General features: G+C 45.7%; 1 protein-coding gene across 10 annotated transcripts in view; it reads left to right on the forward strand.

The window, feature by feature from the left end:
• The window catches only part of MMP24 (matrix metallopeptidase 24), a 157347-nt gene that overhangs the window by 125693 nt on the left and 7433 nt on the right, over positions 1-24221 (forward strand). For all 10 annotated transcript variants that reach the window (XM_048820009.2, XM_048820014.2, XM_048820012.2 and 7 more), the window contains 2 exons: positions 6583-6797; positions 10628-10766. In XM_048820009.2, coding sequence (XP_048675966.1) covers positions 6583-6797; positions 10628-10766 — 354 coding nt within the window. The remainder of the gene's footprint in view (positions 1-6582; positions 6798-10627; positions 10767-24221) is intronic.

Here is a 24221-nt window from a genome sequence, read left to right on the forward strand (position 1 = left end):
GTGTCCCCAACCCCATCGCTCTCCCTGGTCTCGAATGCTTCTGATCTGGGCTGGGGAGCCCACCGGGGTGAGCTCAACACCCAGGGTTGTTGGCTACAACCCGGCCTGGCCTTCCACATCAACGTAAGGGAGCTCAGGGCAGTTCGACTGTCCTGTCAGGCTTTCTTGCCCCACCTGAGGGGCAAAGTGGTGCAGGTCCTGATGGACAATACCGCTACAATGTATTACATCAACAGATGGGGGGTGCCAGGTCTTCAGCCCTTTGTCGAGAAGCACTCAGCCTCTGGGACTTTTGCGTGAGGAACTCCATTCACCTGGTGGCCGCCCACCTGCCGGGGACCAAGAACATTTTGGCGGATCACCTCAGCAGGACCTTCTCGTTTCGCCACGAATGGTCACTCCATCCAGAGGTAGTCAGACTGATCTTCCGCAAGAGGGGGAATCCCCAGGTAGACCTGTTCGCGTCCAGGCAGAACAGGAAGTTCCATGTGTTCTGCTCTCTGCAGGGCGGGGACAAGGGCTCCCTGTTGGATGCCTTCCTGAATTCATGGTCGGGAACGCTGATGTACACCTTCCTGCCGGTGCCCTTGATCCATAAGAATCCTCCTGAAGGTGAAGCAAAACAAGGCCATGGTCATCGTGGCCTCGTCAACACTGGTTCAGCGTGCTGCTGAGTCTGTAGGCAGCCACCCCCCTGCAGCTGCCTCTTCAGCCGGATCTGCTGTCCCAGAACCATGGCAATCTGCTGCACCCGAACCTGTCGGCGCTGTACTTTGTAGCCTGGCTGCTGCATGGCTAAGTGGAGAGGAACAACAATGTTCCCCTGGTGTCCTGCAAGTCCTGCTGGACAGCAGGAAGCCTTCCACCTGAACTACCTATGTGGCAAAGTGGAAGCAAATTGCGTGTTGGGCCTTGGATCGTCGCAGCCGTATGGAGAGGCTACACTGCAGGACATCCTGGACTATTTGGTACACCTTAAGCTCCAGAGCTTGTCATTTTTCAGTCAAGTTGCACCTGACGGCCATTTTGGAGTTCCATCCTCCATTTCAAGGCAAGTCGGTCTTCACCCACCCTATTATGGCATGGTTTCTGAAGGGCATGGAGCGCTTTTACCTGAATGTCTGGGATCCGGTACCCCCTTGGGACCTGAATCTTGTGCTGTCACGGCTCATGGGTCCCCCCCTAGCTTCCTGCTCCCTCCTGCTTCTCTCCTGGATGGTCTCCTTCCTTGTCGCCATAACTTCGGCCCTGTTGAGTGTCCAAAATCAGAGCTCTAATGTCTGAACCACCTTACACAGTCTTCTATAAGGACAAGGTTCAGCTGCGTCCGCACCTGGCCTTTCTAACCAAGGTCATCTCCCAGTTCCATACTGGTCAAGACATATACTTGCTGGTCCTTTGTCCCAAGCCCCACTCAACAGTTGCATTTTGCATACCCTGGATGTCCGATGGGCTCTGGCCTTTTACATAGACAGAATGAAGCCTTTCTGTAAGTCAACACAGTTGTTCATGGCGATCGCAGAGAGGATGAAAGGTTGCCCTATCTCTGTCCAAAGAATATCTTCATGGATCACGGCCTGTATCCGCTACTGCTATGAGCTAGCGAAGGTGTTCCCACTGCCAGTAGTGGCAGCTCACTTGACTAGGGCACAGGCGATTTTGGCAGCCTTCCTCTCACAGGTGCCGATCCAAGAGATCTGTCAGGCTGCGACCTGGTCATCTGTCCACACATTTGCTTCACACTATGCGCTGACCCGGCAAGCTTGGGACGACGCTGGCTTCGGCAGACCTGTGCTACAAACTGCATGATGGTGAACTCCGAGTCCACCTCCATTGATCCTGCTTGTGAGTCACCTAGAATGGAATCGACATGAGCAAGCACTTGAAGAAGAAAAAACAGATACCTACCTTTCATAACTGTTGTTCTTCAAGATGTGTTGCTCACGTCCATTCCGTTACTCGCCCTCCTGCCCCTTTGTCAGAGTTGTCAGCAAGAAGGAACTGAGAGGGTGCAGGGCTGGTGGCCCCTGATATACCGCGGCATGAGCACGGCACTTCAGGGGGAACCACAGCCGGCCCTATGGATACTGCTAAGGCAAAAATCTCCGACGGTTGCGCACGTGGGCATGCTCACATCTAGAATGGAATGGACATGAGCAAGACATCTTGAAGAACAAGTTACCAAAGATAGGTATCCATTTTTTCTTAGGTCAGGACCCCCTTCTCCCAGAGTCTAATGAATGCTTCCTTTGTCACTTCATGTACCATGAGTTGGGTACCAGGAGACAAACTGTCTATGTGGAAGGATGTTCCCTGCTGCTTTTTTTCTCACTGGTTTGAGCATTCTTTGTTTCCTTTCCTCTTGATGGTTCCATTTACTGCTTAAATGCAAATTAAGCAGAGCACACATTCCTCTCTTTGAGACAGACCTATTTGCCAACCTCTGTTTGGAACATGTGTTAATAACACCATTTAGTGGAATCTTATAACTTCACAAACAATGTTGTTACACATATTTTATTAGGATGATACTGATCGGCAAATTATGAGTTTTCAAATGATTGTTACAATAGTGTGTAGTGTGTGAATACAGGGGTACATTCTGTCACAGTTCCAATATTCAAAATAGGCAAACGAGATGACCAGGGTAAGTAGGCCAGCTAACCTGCCATCAGTCCCAAGCAAAAAAAAATGAAAAAAATTGATACAAGATTCAATTGATAAATAATTCAAGGATGGGAATATAATTAATTACAGTTAACATGGCTTTATGGAAAATAGGTCTTGTTAAACATATGATTTCATTCTTTGAGAAGATTACAATAATTGCATAGATGTAATATATTTAGACTTTTATAAAGCATTTGACTTTGTATCATACAACATTCTGATTAAAAATTAGCTCTATACAATATCAATAAAGTACATGCTAAATGGATTATGAACTGGCTAACTGACAAATCTCAGAAAAGTAACAGTCAATGAGGAATCATCATTGAATGGGAGTGTTTCCAGTGGGCTTCCCCAGGGATCAGTTCTAGGAACAATGAAATTCAATATTTTCATCAATGTTTTGAAGTAAATATAAAATCACTGCTAATAAAATTTACAGATGAAACAAAGATTGGCAGAGAGATAAATAATAATGAGGACAGGGCAGTCATTCAGAATAATTGGGTTCTCTTTGTAAACTGGACCACTTCAAACAAAATGTTTTAATACAGCCAAGTGCAAAGTTACACATCTAGGAACAATGAATGCAGGCCATATCTTCCAGATGGGGGGACTGTGTCCTGGAAAGCAGTGACTCTGAAAAGGGTTTAGGGGCCACAGTGGACAAACAACTCAACATGAGCTTCTTGTGGAGAAAAGAGTCACAAAAATGATTCAAGGGCCGGAGAAAATGCTTCACAGTGAGAGAGTTTTAAAGAGCTCAATTTGTTTAGCTTATCAAAAAGAAAAATAAGTTTATTTGATTATAGAGTCTAAGTATTTTCATGGGGAGATAATACTCGGTACTAAAGTTCTCTTTAATCTAGAGGATAACAGTATAACAAGAACCTGTGGCTGGAAGATGAAGCCACACAAAATGAACTTAGAAACAAGGCACACATTTTTAACAGTGAAGGTGACTGACCATTGGAAAAAACTGCCAAAGGAAGTGGTGGATTCTCCATTTCTTGATGTTTTCAAATCCAGACCAGATGCCTTTCTGGAAGACATGCTTCAGCATATCCGTATAGTGCTTCTCTTCCCCACAACGATGGGTATGTCCACACTGCAATTAGACACCCACAGCTGGCCTATACCAGCTGACTTGGACTCTCAGGGCTCAGGCTAAGGGGCTGTTTAATTGCTGTGTAGACATTGGGGCTTGGGCTGAAGCCCAGACTCTAGGTCCCTGCGAGGTGGGAGGCTTGCAGAGCTTGTACTGCAGACTGAGCCCGAATCGCAATTAAACAGCCCCTTAGCCTAGGTCAGCTGGCACAGGCGAGCTGTGGGTGTCTAATTGCAGTGTAGACAGACCCTATGTGGCCTTGGAGCAACACTGCAAAGAGGAGCTAGCCAGACACTCCAGACAGTACAAACAGAAGCAGCCAAAGGAGGGACCTTTTTCACCTTTGGACATTCCAGTCAAAACGGTAGAAAGTTCTGACTCTGCCCTGTGCTGATAAGTTGTTTAATCCTCCGCATCTCTCCTCAGTCTCTTCACCTCAGATTCACTCCACACCTGCCCTTCTTACGACTCTTCTGCCCCATCCCCCTCACCTCCCTTCTCTTTCCATTTATCTGATCCCTCCGAAGTAACTCTCCCCACGGATAAAAATGTGGAAGTACTGTATTGTTGGTTGGCCACAGAAACGGCAGAATTGAAGGAGAAAACAGACCTCTAGTGGAGAAGGCCTGCAAGGTCATGGGACTCCACTCAGAGCTGTCAGCAGCAAGGGAGTATGGGTGCTGGGAGTGAGTTAGGGCTGTGGGTTTGCGGAGAGGATTTATTGGTGGGGCACTAAGAATCCCTCAATGCCAACTGGCAAAGAATTCCCTGTTTTGTGACAGCAACTCCTGTCAGGCCTGAATGTGACACTTTATACCTCGGGGGAGCGCCCTGTAACCCCCATATTCATCATTTGTTCGTGAATCTAGTTCTTTTCTTTAAAACAAAACACGACAAAAATCACACAAAATGGGACAGAAAAATACAGCAAAGATGAATGCAACTTCTGCCTCTGGTGCTGTCCTTCACTTCCAGCCTTTCTGCTGAGAAATTGCAGGCCTAGCACATGTTTTTATGAGCCACTCCAAGATCTGACAAACATTCACCAGCATCAGGGTGTTTAAAGCATTGCTTTTAGCTGCCTTTCTGGTCCTATGCTTACAGGAGTATTGCAAAAGGTGGGGTCAGCTTGGTGCCTAAGCCTATTGCTTATTAGACAGCTGTCCAAAAGATAACATCAGTACCCAGGAGAAATAAGGTGGGGGAGGAAATGATACACAAGAGAGGGGATGAGAGCAGGAACCTCAGGCACATGCCCCAGGTGTTGTTCAGGAGTTAATCTGTGGAGGAGGTGATGCCATCTGATTCCCTCTCTATGGCCTGGTCAGGACATCTTTCCAGATCAGGGCAACACAGACCCATTGGCATCACGGTGGATGCCGGGGTCCCTCCCAGAAGACAGTCTGCTAGGGGCAGCAGCAGCCATGATGATGAAGTTCACTCCCAGTCTGCCTGCCCCACTGGCTCTTTAAGCGATCCCTGCATAATCACTGTCTAGCTGGGGGGTGGCAGCCTCAGCCAATTAAAATTAACCAGGCAAAACACATTTGGGGGTTTCCAACTATAAGCATTTATAGAATCCATCACACCCCAAAGTCTAGGAGCTTTCAGCTTGTTGTCATGCCAACTGGAGACCTTGCCAGGAGCATGGCAGATCCTTTATCACAGTCCCTTTCCCTTCATCCAGCTGGTACCAGTTTTTCCTCTCGCTTTTAACAACATTTCTATATAATAGGCTCAGAAGGATGTTTATTACCTTGTACAGTTGAGGGTATAGGTCTCCACACAGCAATGAGCTTATTGTGTATCTTTACAGCATGTAATGTTTCTGCATGTTTGTGCCGTCATTCGGTCAGATCACAGAAGTGCTCAGACTGGAAACCTTCTATGAAAGGCAGTGGTGTCACTTTTCTAACCAGTTCCCCAGACTGGTCGTTAAGGCCATAGTGGTGCGGGAGCTGTCATCATTTGAATTAGTCCTGATCATGTACGTCCATTAGCGATCCCAGGGTATTTTTCTACAAGCAGGAGTGTTAAACCCAATAGCCTGGCTAAACTAAACTGGGGTAATTGCATTCTGCATCCCTTGCCGTTTCCATTGGTTACTGTATTATTCTTCACTTCCTGACTTCAGCTGTTCTGTGGTGCCATTAAACAGCTATTGCCTCTCTCCCCAGCAGAAGTTGCAGTTGGTGTTGTTACTTCAGATTCCTTCTTGCTTATCTCCCATACTCCTTGCATCTGTGAACAGACACTTCAATATATTAACTCATGTTAAATTCTTATTGTTTAGAATAGCTGACTTTTCTCCTGTTACTCATCCTGGAAGCACCAGTACTACATTTCAAGTTAGGTGAATGCTCCCCTCCCCCAGCTCTCCTGTGTCTGGCAACTGCTGCTTATGTCTGTGCAATGTGTAAGGGCTTAAGCTGAAAAAGACACGCCCCCCCCACACCCCCTCAAGTGACACAAGTTACAGCAACCTAAGCACTGTCCACACCAGCGCTATGTCAGCAGGATACGCTCCCCCTCTGACATAGCTTCCACCTCTTGCGGAGGTGGAGTAATTCTGCCTCCGGGACAGCGCTCTCCTGCTGGCATAGAGCGTCTTCACCAGACACACTACAGCGGCGCAGCTGTGCCAATGCAGTGCTTCTAGCATAGACCTGTCCTAAGGAATGAGGGAGAGATTGCTGGTGAATCCCTGGGCAGGAATATTTGATCAATGTGTTGGCTTTCAAATGTCCTAGGACTAAAAACGGATATTCCAACTGTTCACCTTTCAGTTTTCTTTTCTTTTTTAGGTCCACCTGCTGAGCCACTGGAGCCCACCAGACCTTTACCGACTCTTCCTGTGCGCAGGATTCATTCCCCTTCGGAAAGGAAACATGAACGACAGCCAAGACCCCCCAGGCCGCCTTTAGGTGATAGGCCATCAACTCCAGGCATGAAACCCAACATCTGTGATGGCAACTTTAACACTGTGGCTCTGTTTAGAGGAGAAATGTTTGTTTTCAAGGTACTAAATCTGTTTTACCAATGATGTTTTCTTTAAGCTTTATATCCTGGAAAAGAATAATATGTGTAAATAATTACACATTATCAGCCATTTTATAGTACCACTTTGCTTTACTGAAAACAGTTCTATTATGTTTAACTGACATAATCAATGAGCATGAGAATTTTGAAAGGAAAGTTTTAGCAGATCCAAAAATATTTTACTAACACTTGGCATGGTGCCTAAGGAGAGCGCATAAATGAAAAAGTGTTCTTTGTGATGTTCATAATCTTGTTTTTCCTTCAGAATTACCTGCATTTTTGACAAAAAATAAACCAGGTTCTGTTTAATGTTTTTAAAGCAAAAAATATCAGATAGGAGACTCTTCTAAACAACCATGCAACCTACAGTTGAGAAGCACTCTTCTTGCACTAACTCATTGTTCAATGGGATTCTTCCTACGTAGCAGATGTAATCATAAAGCTATATTAACAAATCTGTATCTAGAATACATCAGCATTTTGATGACATCTTACTTTACTACTACTTAGCTCTTTTCATCAGTAGAACTGAAAGTACTTTACAAAGGAGGTCAGTTTCATTATACCCCGTTTTATACATGGGGAAACTGAGGCATAGGGAAGCTCCATGACTTGCCCAAGGTCACCCAGCAGACCAGTGGCAGAACCAGGAATACAACACAGATCTCCTGAATCCCAGTCCAGTACTGTATTGACTAGACCACATTGCCTCCCTGAGCACATTACCTAGCGCTGCTCTGAGAAGGCTGGAGGGACCAATAAAGCAGGGAAGGGGCCTCTCTACAAAAACTGCAATTTTCTGTCAAGAGTGGGCATATAACCTTCTGGTCTCTGTGGGCATAAACATATTCTGAGAAGAGTGACCAGATCAGACCCGGCAGGGGAGACATGGGGGAGAATGCCTAGTTTGAGGATCCTGATGAGGCCGAGATGTGAGTCAGGCACCAAGAAGCTCAACAGTGTCAGTACTGAAGTGGGGAAATGCATGCCCACTGCTGCAAATGTAGGCTCCATGGGGACTTTACCAGCAGGAATTCAGGGTTACGCAGTGGTTTTGGGAATCTAAATTTTGTATATAGGTGCTTAAAGTGGCAACTAGTAACATAATCTCCTTTGTGGATCTAGCTTTTAGAGTTGGGTTAGATCCTAAAGCTCAAATATTTGTTAGGGAGGTGCCAGTCTCAATGCCATTGTTAAAGTTGAGTTCCTTTTTACACTTAAAGAAGGGATTCAGCCTTTTTGTTTTATATGAAAAATATAGCAAGTCATCTGGGAGAGCAGAATGAATTTTCTGAGAATCTACAAGTATTATACATCCATTAATTATTAGTTATTATTAGTTAAATTGGAGAAGATGGGATTAATATGAGAGTTGAAAGGTGGATAAGGAACTGGTTGAAGGGGAGACTACAACGGATCATGCTGAAAGGTGAACTGTCAGGCTCGAGGGAGGTCACTAATGGAGTTCCTCAGGGATCAGTCTTGGAACCAATCTTATTTAACATTTTTAGTACTAACCGTGGGAGTGCGCTAATAAAATTTGCGGATGACATAAAGTTGGGGGGTATTGCCATTATGGAGGAGGATCAGAATATCATACAAGAAGATCTGGAGGACCTTGAAAACTGGAGTAATAGAAATGGGATGAAATTTAATAGTGCAAAGTGCAAGGTAAGGCATTTAGGGACTAACAACAAGAATTTTTGCTATAAACTGGGGACGTATCAGTGGGACGTGACAGAGGAGAAGAAAGGGCTGGATGTATTGGTTGATCAGAGGATGACTGTGAGCCGCCAATGTGAAACAGCTGTGAAAAAAAGGGTAATGTAGTCCTAGGATGCGTCAGGCAAGGTATTTCCAGTAGAGACAGGGAAGTGTTAGTACCGTTATACAAGGCACTGGTGAGCTCTCATCTGGAATAGTGTGTGCAGTTCTGGTCTCCCTTGTTTAAGAAAGATGAATTCAAACTGGAACAGGTGCAGAGAAGGGCTACTAGGATGATCCGAGGAATGGAAAACCTACCTAATGAGACGAGACTCAGCTCGGCTAGTTCAGCCTGACCAAAAGAAGGCTGAGGGAGATATATAAATATATCAAAGGAATAAATACCAGGGGGGGAGGAGTTATTTAAGTTAAGCACCAATGTGGACACAAGAACAAATGGATATAAATTGGCCATCAACAAGTTTAGGCTTGAAATTAGACCATGGTTTCTAACCATCAGAAGAGTGAAGTTCTGGAACAGCCTTGCAAGGGGAGCAATGGGGGCAAAAAACCTAACTGGCTTCAAGACTGAGCTTGATTAGTTTATGGGGCGCGGGGGATGATGGGACTGCCTACAATGGCATGTCGCTGATCTGCAACTGCGAGCAGCAGATATCTCCAATGACCGGTGATGGGACACTAGCTGGGGAGCACTGTGAGTTACTACAGAGAATTCTTTCCCAGGTGGTCTCTATCACCATTAAGTAGCAGGTTATATTGGCCTCTGGGATGTGGACACTGCAGTTGGAGGTGTGACTCCAGATCCTGTAGACAAACCCAACCTAGCTTTGAGCTAGCTAGCTGGAACAACAAGAGCAGTGAAGCCTCCGCAGCATGGCCTAGCCACCTGAGAACATAACCCAGGGTCCCTGGCAGGCGTGTAGAGCTCATGTTGCTGCAGCTTCTCTGCTATTGTTATTCAAACTTGCTCACTCAAATCCAGCTGGGTATGTCTCCACATTCTGCCCTCACACCTCTGACTATAGTGCAGACATACCTTGGAAGTCTCAGGGGCCAAGATAATCCATGCTAGGCTTGTTCCAGTAGTTAGAGAAAAGGAAGTGGCTCTGGAGTAGCAATTGGTGGTTTAAGAAGAATACAGGCTGCCAATTCTGTGTAGGGCTCAGGTGCTGAGCCCAGGGTCTCTCAGCCAGAATGAATCCTGGAGCCAAACTGCCTCATTCCCACAGAGCAAGGAACTTAGAGGAGTGGGAGTGGTGACCAGTCTCTCATAGAGGCAAGGTGAACTCTACCTATCTGTTGATGGGCTTGTCTGAGGAGAGTCAGGAGCCCAGCATGGACAGCTGGGAAGGAAGTACCTGGGGAGAGGACACGTTGTTCATTGGAACTTTACTACAAGACTTGTTGTTAGTTTGCTGCCAGACCCCTGGGAAGAGGCTGGACTCTTCGAAGGAGAAGACCCACTCCAGCGTGATGCTGTGTTGTTTGTTTTAAAAGGGGCTCAGTAGGCATGTGTGGCTGGTAGGAGTTGCAGCCTGCCACAGATCACTTGTCCCACCTTCTGATTGCTTGTGCCAGTAGTACCACGTGTTGGCAGCTTTGAGAGGTACGATGGGTTCAGTGAAAAGGCAGCCATCTTCCCTGAGTTCCAGCCATGGTGCAGGACAGTGGACTAAATGACCCTCTTCAGCACTGATGATCTTGATAAACTGTTTGATTGTTCATTGTAAATTCTGGAAAAATATGCAAAAGAGGCCCTGCATGTACTGGTATCTTGTCTTCTGCCAAGTAGGTGGGATGGACCCACCCACCCACGCACACACACACATGCATGAACACAAGAACACTCATTAAAGGATAGTAATGATTAGTACCAGTTCCTAACCTGTTATAGTGCTAAGAGAAAGCATCCTCCTATAAACTTAGCCAAAACTGGTTGGAATGCAGTCATTGCTCAAGATCAGTGCAACTACACAGAGCTCATGGTCGTCATTATGGCATCTGGGGGCATTTCATGCTCTAATTAGTGGTTGAATGTAGGGTATAAAAGTTCAGACACTCCAAGAGCCCTTTTTCTCTTCCTAGGATCGCTGGTTTTGGCGTCTGCGCAACAACCGAGTGCAGGAGGGGTATCCCATGCAGATTGAACAGTTCTGGAAAGGCCTCCCTGCAAAGATTGATGCTGCCTATGAGAGATCTGATGGGAAATTCGTTTTCTTTAAAGGTAGAGTATGTTTACAATACAATTTTGCATCACTGTTCTAACTACTCTTCCTGCGGCAAGCTTTGACAAATGGGATTTTTGCTTGTCTGTTCTAGCGTTGTATTGATTGGAACTGTATCTCATGTTGGAACCATTTGTGCAAATCCACAAAGAAAGGTAACTGAACTCCTCACAAACCCTCACTTCTAATTGCTCAGAGCCAGATGTTTAAAGGTATTTGGACGCTTAAAGATGCAGCTAGGTATCTAGTAGGATTTTCACAAGCACTGTGGGCTAGATCCATAAAGGCACTTGGGTGCCTAACTGCTGCTGTAGGCACCAGATCCTCAAAACCCTGCTCAGCTGCTGCCTAACCCTGTCAGTGTCTAACTCCTCAGAGGTGCCTAAGTCTCTGCTAGTGGGAATATGCAAAATTGCCTACGTCCTGATGCTCCTGAGTTGCTTGGTGCGCTAACTCATGCCTAAGCCCTGGTGGGATTCTCAAAATAGGCATTCCCCTAGTTGCCTTTTGTACAGAGCCTGATCTAGTAGGCAGATGTTCGAGCTAGTGGAAAGGGGAGGTGTTCAGTGACCCCAAAAGCTCAGTGGCTACAGCATTCCCATGGGAGGTGGGAGACCTGGGTTTGTATCCCCACTCTCCCTGAGTTGGAACAGGGATTTGAACCCACAGCTCTTACATGAATGTCCTAAGCACCAGGCTGTTGGGTCCATTGCGGGGCTTCTCTCAATCTCTTGTTGAAGCCGTTGCATTTTGTATAAAGACTTATTGGCATAGGGACTTGAACCCACTGTCATGTGACCCTCCCACACGTAGGTGAGTGCTCTGTGCACGAGGCTATGGATTCAGTCTCTCACTTGCCCAGTGAATATTTCATTAGTTATACAAAGTGGAGCAGCTTCAACAGGACTGCTTGAGAGAGCCCCACGCAAGACACTCTACACGAGGGTTATAGCACCTTGCCTTAAATGTGGGAGTCCGAGGTTCAAATCAGGCAGAGCAGCAGTTTGGACTTGGGACTCCCTCATTCTGGGAGTGTGCCCTAGTTATTGGCTATAAGGGGGTGGTGTTGTCTCTCTCTCACAGCTGCTAGGACACAGGCTACCTAAATGGCTGACCTGGCTTAAGTGCCTGATGGCTGAGAATCCTGACCAGAGAGAGGTGCCTAACTACCTTTGAGGGTATCATGGCTTCACAGGGTCTGGTCTATGCCCCAGCCTGTAGCCAGTCCCTTGGGAGTGACTCCTTTAATGTGCTGGTCCACACAGTTCCACAGGCCAGGCCCGTGGCCTCCAAAACTGGGCCTTCAGGTGCCAGAAATCTCTGTGGCCTCCTGCAGTGAGTCCAGCCAAGCCAGACACTGTGGGAGACTGGTTCTTACCCTTTTCAATGCCAGGCAGCCTTTTCAAACAAGGTAACAATTTGTTAGTGTCCTGGCCTACAGAATCTGAAAGTAGTTAGGTTACCACAGAGAACCAAAAGTTAAGACAGAGTTCAGACTGGCCAACACCAGGGCCCTTGGGCCGTGCAACCATAGAAACCAATTTTCCTTCCTCTCTCTGGGCTTTTCTACACTTAAAACACCACAGCAGCATAGCTGCACCGCTGCAGCACTTCAGTGTTGACACTACTTACATCAAAGGGAGGGTGGTCTCCTGTCAGTGCAGGCAATCCACCTCCCCAAGAGCCAATAGTTAGGAATTCTGCCATTGACCTTAGCACTGTCTACACAGGGACTTAGGCGGGCTTAACTGTGCTGCTCAGGGGTGTGGATTTTTCACACCCCTGACCGACATGTTCCAGTGTAGACTCTGTCCCTCCCTTTGTCTGTCAGTCCCAGGAGCGAGCCCCTGTGTCTGCGTGAGCTCACAGTTCCTGACACCTTTCCCCTTTGTTCTCCAGCTAGGGGGCCTTTGCTCTGCTTCCTGGCAGAGAGGTGGGGGGAAATCTCCTCCTCTTGGCTGTTGGTCACTAGGTATGAATGCCCCGGCCATTAGGGTGTCCACTGTCTTGGCGGGATCCTCCATTCACATGCGTAGATTCTATTCAGTTTGTTAATGACTGAGGTGGCTACGAGTCAAACACACCATTCCTTTCCTTTACATACAGTACACTGAAGTGCAAAGCCTAGAGGAAAACTGAGGTACACACAGGAATCATAAAAATACCATCAAAATTCCCACATTGGTCACAGATGGGCAGAGCTTAGGCCTCGCTCTTCTCCACAGCATGTCCCACCGCTCAGCGTGCTGGCTTCTCCAAATCCCTTTCTTAGGCCCCTAACTTCCCCATACAATGCCTGTGGTCCGGGGTGCCTAGGACTTAGTCCTCTTTGTGGATCTAACCCCTTGGCGCTGACTCCCACGGAAGTCATGAAATCAATGGAATTGGGCAATTAAGCGCTTTTTAAAATCCAACTAGGCACCTTTCTGTATGTTTAGGTAACTACCTCCCTTTAAAAATCTGGCCTCACCCACTTCACTCATGATCTCAGGGAAATGAGGGGAGGATTTGGCCCAGAGATGACCATGTCTTGATGAAGAGTGATTGCTGAATGGAATTCATTGTAAAACCAAATATACAGCAGTGTCACTAGTACAGTAGACATGCTTCACCATGCTTTATGCTTGTGTAGTCTGGAGTGGATCTTGTCGTAAATGGCGAAGAAAGTTATTCTGGACGGTATGCAGTGACAGGTGGAACCACATACTTGATGATTGTACAGAGTCCAAGGAACATGAGATTGACAAGTCCATTCAATCACATCTTGTTCACTGCAGTATTCCATTATAAATGTAATTTTTGACACGTCCTTACAAGCTCTTTTTAGCCTGAAGATAGGGGAGAATGTCTTTGAATTCTTGAGGCAAACCTGGTGATGCATTTATAAATTATTGGATTTAGAAAAAGACTAGTGTTTCTCGCTTGACAAAAATTGGTCCCACAATCCCTTTTTCATTCAAAAGTCAAAAACATATTTTTTCTATAAAACTCAAGTTTTACCAACTGGGCCTTACTGGGAATTTTAACACAGAGACCCCTCTTGTGAATAATGGCTTAAAGCTTTTAAAGTTACTCAGAGTCATATTCTTTACTGTTGGGAGGGCCAGCAGGTGCCCAGCAGAGATTACAATGACTCTAAGAAACCTTAAATCTACTTCAGATTCTACCTAATTGAAGTCTTCATGTAAAAGAAAAAAAAATCTCCAGCGGTTTTTGTCATGAAGAGTCTCCACAATGTAAACCAATGACTAGGATTGTTTGTCAATACAGTTAGTCAGATTGTTCACAGTGAATTATTTATCCAACCCATTTATTCCCACAAATGTTCTGTGAACAAAACAGAACTTTTAGGACTCTCTATTTGTAAATGTGTGTCAAATCATGTGTGTGTATTAATCACAGTTTATGGACTGTCCATAAATTGAGCCACTACACTTATTTGTTATCCCTATATATTACATATGATTGGTCACCCAAGTCACATGGTATTGTTTCTGTTTCCTAACTGGATGACTGAGGCTTTATAAACAAGAGTTGGCAACAAAAATGATTAGGGGTCTGGAACACATGACTTATGAGGAGAGGCTGAGGGAACTGGGATTGTTTAGTCTGCAGAAGAGAAGAATGAGGGGGGGATTTGATAACTGCTTTCAACTACCTGAGAGGTGGTTCCAGAGAGGATGGTTCTAGACTATTCTCAGTGGTAGAAGAGGACAGGACAAGGAGTAATGGTCTCAAGTTGCAGTGGGGGAGGTTTAGGTTGGATATTAGGAAAAACTTTTTCACTAGGAGGGTGGTGAAACACTGGAATGCATTACCTAGGGAGGTGGTAGAATCTCTTTCCTTAGAAGTTTTTAAGGTCAGGCTTGACAAAGCCCTGGCTGGGCTGATTTAATTGGGGATTGGTCCTGCTTTGAGCAGGGGGTTGGACTAGATGACCTCCTGAGGTCCCTTCCAACCCTGATATTCTATGATTCTATGAATCTTTGGTTCTCAACAGGACGGGAAGGAGAGGGAGCAGGAGATAAACAGACCTAAGGAATTCTAGGACATTTAATTTTTTCCTGTCCCATTCTGCACAACCAAGAGCATTATATTAGGCTCCTTATGTGGACCCCAGATGTAAAAATAATTGGCTTCCTTCCTAACTGGGGGAACAAGAAAGAAATCTTGCGGCCTTTTCTATAGCACTCATTGCTGTCATATCTGAGCCTGACAAATATTAATGAGTTATCTTTGCAGCAACCCTATTATATAGGGTGGGCTTCACAGACAAGGAACTGAGGCACTGGGAGATTATGGCCAAAATATTCAAGTCTCCAGTAATTTTAGATGCTCAAGTTATATAATGAGTGAGCAAGCAAGAGAATGATTCTACAGCCTGATGGTTAGAGCACTCCCCAAGAAGTGGGAGACTCAGGTCTAGCCCCCCTGCTCTAAGGTATCTTTATTTAATCCAAAGTGGAACAGCTTCAAGAAGAAAGACTGAAGATACTGCAGATCAGAATATCTCACAGCTCAGTGGTTAAAGCCTGCATCTCAGAGGTAACAGCTCCCTGTTCAAATCCCTTCTACCCCTCAAACAGAGGGGAAACTTGAGCCTGCAGAGTGGATTGGCCCCACAGGTGAGTTAGGTGGAAGAACACCTATCTTCCCCCACTCTGTGCATCACACTGGAGCTGAGGCATCAGGGTGCCTAGAGGGAGCCAGCGGTGTGCATACCCAGAGCCAGGAACACAGCAGCCTAGGAGACCTTTACAATAGAAATATGGGTGCTGAGTGATTGTAGGTGCCTGCTGAGTTCAGCAGGGACAGCTGAGTGTGGATTTTGTGACTACCACTGGAACCTAAATTTGGGATTGTAGGGGTCTAACGTGGCAATTAGGTGCCAAAGTCCCTTTGTGAACCTAGCCCGAGCTAACTGACCCCACTGCACATGCTGGGAGGTAGGGCAGAGCATTTTTATGCCATTGCCCCACCCTACCTCACAGGGGTGTTTCAAATATAAATTCATTCATGTTTGTTAGCACTAACACAGAAACCAAGTGACATTCCCAAGGCCATGGAATCTGGCAACGCTACAGTTCAAATTCAGGGCCTCCGGACTTCCAGCCCTGAGCTCATCCCTTGCTGCCAGAGGGGCTGAGCCTTCACAGCTCCCATTAACTGCAGCTGCTGTGAGCGCTCAGCACCTCTGCAGTCAGGCCCCCTGTGGACGATGCACCTTCTTTGACAACATTGTTGAAGCATGCCAGCAGCCTACCATGGAGAACTGCCTCTGCCCACCCTCTCAGACCATCTGCACTAGGGGACCCTACTGCACAAGGAAACCACCTTATTCCTCCTGCTGCATGGGATTCCTTGGCATGTGTTAGCTTCCTCCTCCTCCTTCCCTCTCACTTGGAGAGTTGGGCTCTGGTGAATATTCCTCCCCAGAAGTGCCACCTGTGCAGCTAGTGAGGGCCTGTCTACACTGCAAACCTCAGCTGACCTATATTGGGTTGACTTACAGCCACCGCAGTAATTACTGCCGTGGTGCATGTCCACACTACCCTCCTTGGGTCAGTGGTGCGTGTCACCACCAGAAGCGCTTCCACTGACCTAAGAGGGGCAGTGTGGGGAGCTGAGATCCTAGTCTCTTAACTCCACTGGCAGCTCCCTGCTGGAAGCCTGGCTGCCCCACAGGCTCCCAGGTTCTCAGTGGGCTGCCCTCGCCGTCTGCTCCCCGTTCCCCACCAGGAGTGGGGGGAAGCCGCCCAGGGCTTCTCGCTCCCCCGGCCTGTTCCCTGCAGGGAGTCAAGCAGCTGTCGGTGTACTAGGGCACTTACATCAGTGGCACAGGGCTGTAGTTTAGACACTGACATAATTAGGTCAATATAAGCTGCATTATGTAGTGTAGACCAGCCCTGAGTAACATGAGTTTAAATCCTGCTCACTTACCTCGTCTGCCTGGACAAGCCTGTATGACATGGTCTGTACTGAAATGTTGCCCCAAGTCCTGCCTCCTCTCACTCCCAGTCACTCTGTCCAAATCAGTGGTTCTCAACCTATTTACCATCACAGTGTGTTATGTGGGCCGAATCTAATACTACTGGTATGGCCCAGAGGATGTCACATGGGCTCCAGCTGTGTACTGATTGGGCCGCAAGTGGCCCGTGGGTCGCAGATTGAGAACCACTGGTCCAAAGTGAGTGTGGCTGGGTCTTTGAAGCAGGGATTTTTTAAAAAATTATTTATTGATTATATTATTCATTGGTCATTTACAATAAGACATGCCACTTACATTGCCTTGACATGTGTAGGCACATATCTTTTTACAGAATTAACAATATTAAGCAACATATTGTCTATTGACCATATTTTTTTCTAACAAATTTTTCTTAATTTAAAAAAACTATATATATAACTTCACAAACTATACATAAACCTCTGATAATACATAAATTCATAATATACTAACCACTTGCTATGTAACCTTAGCTATACTTGAAACATTTAATTATATGTAATATGAATGGTTAACATATGAATCAATTATTTGTATTGTGCAATTTACAAACAATCAAATTGTGCTCATAAAACTACAATGAGTTAAAGAAAAATTATTAAAATACGATAAAGACTAGAAGCCAAATTCAGAGGAGGGGGCTAGGGACTGAAAGGGAAGGACGCATGTGGAGAAGGCAGGGGGAGGGAAGGGGTGCCATGCATTTAATAGGATCACTCAAATACTTTCAGGAGAGCATCCCGTATCGCTGTGACTTTTTCTCAGGTATTTCTGTTATGGGATATAAATGTTTCCACAATGTCCAAGCTGATGATGTCTATGGGCCAGTCTTCAATTGCTGCTCACTTTTAGGATTTCCATTTCTGTAGGAGTAGTCTTTTAACAATTATTCATGCTCTACTGAGCCAAAGTTTTTCAGATTTACTCCGCATCCAACTAATATTCACTAGGTTTAAAACCGCATGGTTAGCTTGTAACAATTTTATATGATAGGAAAAGTTAACACTGCAATTCAGTTCTGTCCAAATCCTTCAGGCACAGGAGCATTCCCAGAGCATAGGGGTTACGTTAGCACCCGCTGAGTCACAGAGCCAACATTTGTCTGACTCAGCAGCAGCTGTTTTGAACAGTCAGAGCGGGGTCTAATACACCCTCCATGTCATTTTCCGCTGGTGTAATCTTAAATGGAAGTGTAAGGAACAAACCTGGCTAAAATTTGTTTCCATTGGTTAGCAGAGAATAACTGGCCTAGTTCCTCCTCCCATTCGTTTTTTAGGGGATCGGCGTTTAGTTCAGATTTGCTGGCCAGGTGTGCACATAGTATTGCCATCAGTCTTGGCGATCTGGGTCATATTTGGAGAGATGGAAGCCGAGCCGGAGGGCTGGGGTAGCGCGGGCATCAGGGCCAAGCAGACAGGAGATGGCATGTTTAAATTGGATGTATTGCCACTCCTCCTGAGTCTCCACCTTGAACCTTTCATTCAGTATTGTAAAAGGCGGGAAGTCAATAAACTGACTGATGGTCAGAATCCCTTTCCTAATCCAATCTGGCCAGCTGATGAGGTTGCCTGCTAGTCAGAGTTTCAAGTTACCCCAGCTAGAGACCTTGGTACATAGAAGGCGGCGATTTCTAAATTTAATAGACATCATACGCCAAGGATTCCTGGCTGCCCCCACAGTTGGTAATAGTGCTGTAGGGAATTGGGAGTAATCCGTGTGCAGTGCATTCAAAAGGAGCAAAGGAGCAACCAATTCTGCTTCCAGCTGGAACCAATCCGGGGCTGTACAGCACGAGGGATGAGCCACTGCGCTGCTAAACCCCCTGTTTTGATGGGGAACTGTGATCTGCGTAAGCAGGTTCTGGGCTCGTTACCAGGATCCCACAAGGACTTGAACGTGTTGTTGATTTGGTAAAAATAAAAGGGAGGAATATGGCTAGGGAGGGCTGGCCTTAGGGAAAATGGTACCCTGGGCGAACTTGTATTTTGATGCCCCGCATCACCCCTGGCCCCCATGGGCTCCCTGGGCTTCCCCCCATCTCCTCTGGGCCCTGCTGCCTCCCCCAGTGTTTAATTTGTATTGAAAGAGATTCCAGAGCTCAGCCCTGGCACAAATTAAGCATTGACAGGGTGGCCTGATACCGGCTGGTGCTGACCGGACTCCCTAAAGGCTCTGAAGGCAACGCCACCGCCAGCAGCTGCGTAGAAGTAGGGGTGGCATGGTATCTGGTGTATTGCCACCCTCACTTCTGCGCTGCAGCTGTGGCTTGTAGTGCCTGGTGCTCAGCATGTGGCTCAAGATGGGCTTCATGCTGTCACATGAGGGCTGCATCTTGCCAGAGCCCACGGCCCTTCTGCAGCCCTCTGGCCACTCCTGGCTTATTGGGGCACAATTTCAGATTTTGGAGGGTGGGAGGAAACTTTAACCATGATTCCAGGGACTACTCAGGCACTGAAAACGCTAGGGTTTTTGCAGATAATAACTTAGGAATTAGCCGACAGAGCACTGTATCTAACTGTTATATAAAGAAAGAAAAAATATATACAAACTCCACTTAAAGCCACATGTAAAGTTTATATGTAAATTTAGAACAATCAGGAGAAAATACAGAAAGATATTCCCAATCTTAAACCTTGAGGTATCAGTTCTGGGGCTTTAACACCAGAGGTGAAAGTAAGCCAGTAAGGTCCGGTACGGCATACCGGCAAGAGCCGATACACAGCTGACCGTACCAGCAGGGGGCAGCTTCTCCAGGTGGGCAATTTAAAAAGGCCCTGGGTTCCTGGCAGCGGCCGGAGCCCTGGGCCCTTTAAATTGCCGCCAAAGCCCCACTGCTGGAGCCCCAGGGTAGCTGAAGCGATTTAAAGGGCTTGGGGATTTAAAGTCCCCCGCCCCTTCGGCCTGAGGCCCCACCCCTTCCGCCCGAGGGGGACCCCCTCTGCCTGCTCAGGACCCTTAAGTTACTTTCACTCCTGTTTAACACAGATATGAGACACACACGTCTGATACTTTGTACACTATCTTTAATAGAAATAAATGAAAATAAAATCTGCTGACTTTCTCTAGCAGACACACTCTGTGTTACTACCATTATCTACTCTATTTTAGTCAATTGTTTTTCACTCCACTAAAAACATACTTAATTTTAACATATGTGATTAAGGGTTTTTTCTTCTTTATTTTTCTAATTATTTTGGCATTTATGTTTACCGATCACAATCATGTACGTGACTCACTAACATTTGACTGCATCGTTTCTATTGGCATCATAGTTGGAACTGCATTTATTTTCATGCACATTTTAAGATATTTTACAGATATAACTAAAAATACAATTTGAAAATAAGCGACCTTCATCTGCCCAATGTCTAAAATTATATGTGTGGTTAATGTTTTTTAAACTGGCACTGCTAAGATTAGTACAAGCTAAAGTTACATTCTAGAAGGATACAATTTTTTGATTGTATCAGTTTAAATAATTAATGACAAAGCACAATGTGGTAATAAAAGTAATAATGCTAATTACTCCAGCCAGGACAGGGTTAGGCATTTTAGAACTCACTAGTCAAAGAATTAAATTTAAGCATAAGAGAGAAATAAAATTATGAAATGCACAGACCAGTCAAAAAACTAAAATAACAGCACTTTGAAAGAATAAAATTACAGAGAATATATGTGCATTACAGGATGTACCAAGAAGTAACAACAACAATAATACAAGTATGTGTTGGGAGGTGAGTGTGAAAGAGACAGAGTGTGTGTGAGAGAGAGAGACAGTGTGTGTGTGTGTGTGAGAGAGAGAGACAGACAGACAGACAGAGTGTGTGTGCTGGAGGAGCGGCACTCAGCAGTCTGAAGGCTCGTTGACAACAGCAGCCGCCAGCAGCTCCTCAGTCTCTGTCCTGACCCCTGGCCCCCCATCCCAGCTCAGCGGAGATAGGGTACATGGGTGGAGGCGAGACAGGGGGAGGGGGACACCCTGACGTGAGCGCCCCATTCCTATCCTCCTGCTCCCCGGTTCTGCACAGAAAACAGGAGGCTCCCGGGAGCCGCTAGCCAGGTGCGGCTCCAAAGCAGGGGGCAGGTGCAACACAGCTGCAGACGGCAGCAGAGTAGCGGGGGGAGCAGCACGCCTGCTCCGTAGGCACCCCGTTTATACCGACGCCCCAGGCTTTTGCCCCGTTTGCCCTTGGCCTAAGGCCGGCCCTGGAATTCAGGATGAAAAGGACCCTGGGAAGGGCATTCATTGTAATTGTGTTTGTTTTTCCCCAAAGGCTGAGAGGCAGTGCCTGCCATCTACTGAAATTGCTACTAACTGCATGAGTAATGGGGCAGGTTACCCTTGACTATGTTTTATATCTGAGGTTTGTCTGTTGCCATCTAAATGTACCTATAGGAGAGTCAGTTCCAGCTAGATCCAATGAGATCTTCATTGCTTCCGACTTTTCCCAATTTATCTTATTGCCAGAGAATTTACCCAAATTATCTATTGCTTGTAGGATATTTGGAATTGATTGATCTGGATTTTTAATAGATAGGAGGATGTGGTCTGCATATAGAAGGATTTTTGTCTTCTGAGTGCCTGATTTGATCCCTTGAATGGTATTCCCTAATTAGTATTGCAAGCAGTTCTAATGTTAGATTGAACAGGATGAGGAGAGGGAGCATGCCTCTCTAGTTCCCTGAAGCAGATCAAAGTGGGGGGACGTTGTGCTATTTGTTAGGATTGGGAGTTGGGATTGGAATATAACAACTTCATCCATGAAATAAAGGATTTCCCCAACCCAAATTTACCCAGAATACGAAACAAATATCACCAGTTCACTCTATCAAAGGCAGAGTGTCCATTCTCTGAATGGAGTGAAATGATTGTATGGGAATTTCTAGAAGGTGGAATGCCACAACTTTGATCAATTGACATGTGTCATCTAAACCACGCCTTTTCTAAATAAATCCCACCTGCTTGGAGTGAACCACCCCACTCTACTTTTTCAAGCCTCTTCGCCAATATTTTTGAAAGTATTTTTATGTCAGCATTGATTAAAGAGATGGGTCGATGGCTGTTACACTTTGGCATATCGTTACCCAGTTTAGGCAGTACAGTAACTAGGGCTTCTCTTCACTTTACGTTGTTTGGTTAATTTCAGGAGCTGAGCTTGGCTAAACCCCTCTTTCCTGAGCAGAAAATGATCCAGCCCCTAACAGAAGCTGTTAGTGCCTCCCATAGGGTCGAATGGGGTATCTCTGGTGTATAATTCGTTTCAAAGAAAAACAAATTTCTGCTGTGATCTAGTTCTGAAAACTGTTATCTTTCAGAAGAGAGGCGTTCAGTCTCCATCTCTTACAAATCCAGTTTGTCTCAGGAGGGGAAATTGAAGTGTCGCTGGTGCATGATCAGAGATCCTGATAGTCTTGATTTCGTTATCAGTGTGGAGTCCATAGAAATCAGGAAGAAATCTATTGGAGAATATGTGGAAAGTGTGGAGGAAAAAAACCTAAAACCCTTCATTGTAGGGCTCTGCAACCGCCACACATCTTTTAACCCCAAGTCTTCCATATAGCCTTTCTAATGGTTTTAGCATGTTACTGTGTACACTGGGGCCGGCCTGACTTGTCTAAAAAAGGATCCAACACCCATTAAAATCTCCTACTGTGATGACTGATTCTTGTGGGATAGTAATTAATTTGGAAAAAAAACTTAAAAAAAAAAACTTGGCTCATCTTTATTAGGTCCACATATATCAATTAGGGAATATAGAGAGTCAGAGATCTTAGGCTTCACCAGCAAAAATCTACCTTCCTCATCTTTATTTATATCTAGAACTTGTAAATTCAGTCTTTTGCAAAACAATATCCCTACCTCTTTGTCTGCTAAACACCTCTTCCCCCATCCAGCCCCTTCTAAATTTCTCTGCCTCCAAGTCATGAAGGTGGCTTTCCTGTAGGAAGATAATATCTGCTTGCAACGGTTCTAGATGAGTGATTATTCTTTTTCTTTTTATCTGGTGATTCACCCCTTTGATGTTCCTGGAAATACAATTTATAATATTAAGCATGAGGAGTGCTTACGTCAAATATTTCTTTATTAGGTGCCTGAGTAGCGTCATAGCTTGAGCCACAGTTAGTTTCAGATCTAGGAAAGGTATTTCTGGGCTCCCCCTCACCACCCCGGAGACGTGAACGGGGGGTGGGGGAAATGGAGAGAGTTAGGCAGATCAGGAAAGATAAAAGATAGTGTGGGTGTGACAGGGCGCTAGGCAGGAACTCCTGAGCCAACCCTCTGTCATGCCAGCTCCAATTAAGGGAGGTAAATTGGAGCTGGTTAGAGAAACCTGCACCAGATTGGCAAATGGGAAACAGCTGCCAGACTAATCAGCCAGGAGCTACATACAGGCCTAGGGGAAGGAAGCCAGGGGAGAGCCAGAGAGCAGAAGGAGAGTGGTAGCTCTTCTCTCCTGGGTGCAGAACCTGAGAAGTCCTGAAGGCTGAAACTCCAATCTGTATATGGTGAGACGGTGGTGGGCACGCACGCTGAACCCCAGGGGCTCTGAGTGGTTTGTGAACGCAGCAGAGGCAGGAGCAAAGGGGACCCTGCTATACCCTGTTACAGTGAGAAACAGAAAAAAAAGAAATGAAGTGATCAAAATTGACCAAAGATCACTTGAAAAATATATAATTCTTATCCAAACAGAAATAGGACCTAAATCTATGAGATTTACAAGGGGGTGACCTCATCCCCCCACCACCCTCAAAACACCCAGTTTGAGTATAACTGGATTCCCTTTAGCTTTATAAAGAAGAAATAGTCTGATATCAAAAGAAGATGTTGTTTCTGCACTGTTCACAACAACAAAAGGGGGAACAAGTCTATAGTGGATATTTAAGAAAGTTATGCAAATTGTTTAAGTAACCTTATGCTAACGTAACTGGATCATTTGCAGATAAGAGTTCATTAGCAGACCTGTTCTGCCGACACTTTGCCCCCTAGAGCCTTGTCCATGCTGGATTACAGTGCGAATGCCATTGCTCAAAAGTTCTATCAGTAATAGAAACCAACACAGCATTTCTTACAACTCATTGAACAAAAATAAAAACGAAAGATAAGCCCTTGCACTAATGTTATTGCCAGTCTCACAGTAACATGTTCTCAGCAATCTGCTGAATCAGAACCAGCAAGCATCATTATTCCTGGATAGGATTTTAGGAGCTCAGATTTCTTTACAGTTGGGAATGGAAACGATTTGTCATTAAACCAAAAGCTTCATTAGAATCATAGAATATCAGGGTTGGAAGGGACCTCAGGAGTTCATCTAGTCCAACCCCCTCTCAAAGCAGGACCAATCCCCAACTAAATCATCCCAGCCAGGGCTTTGCCAAGCCTGACCGTAAAAACCTCTAAGGAAGGAGATTCCACCACCTCCCTAGGTAACCCATTCCAGTGCTTCAC

This window comes from Caretta caretta, chromosome 13 (assembly GCF_965140235.1).
Source record: "Caretta caretta isolate rCarCar2 chromosome 13, rCarCar1.hap1, whole genome shotgun sequence".
Classification (NCBI taxonomy): domain Eukaryota; kingdom Metazoa; phylum Chordata; order Testudines; family Cheloniidae; genus Caretta; species Caretta caretta.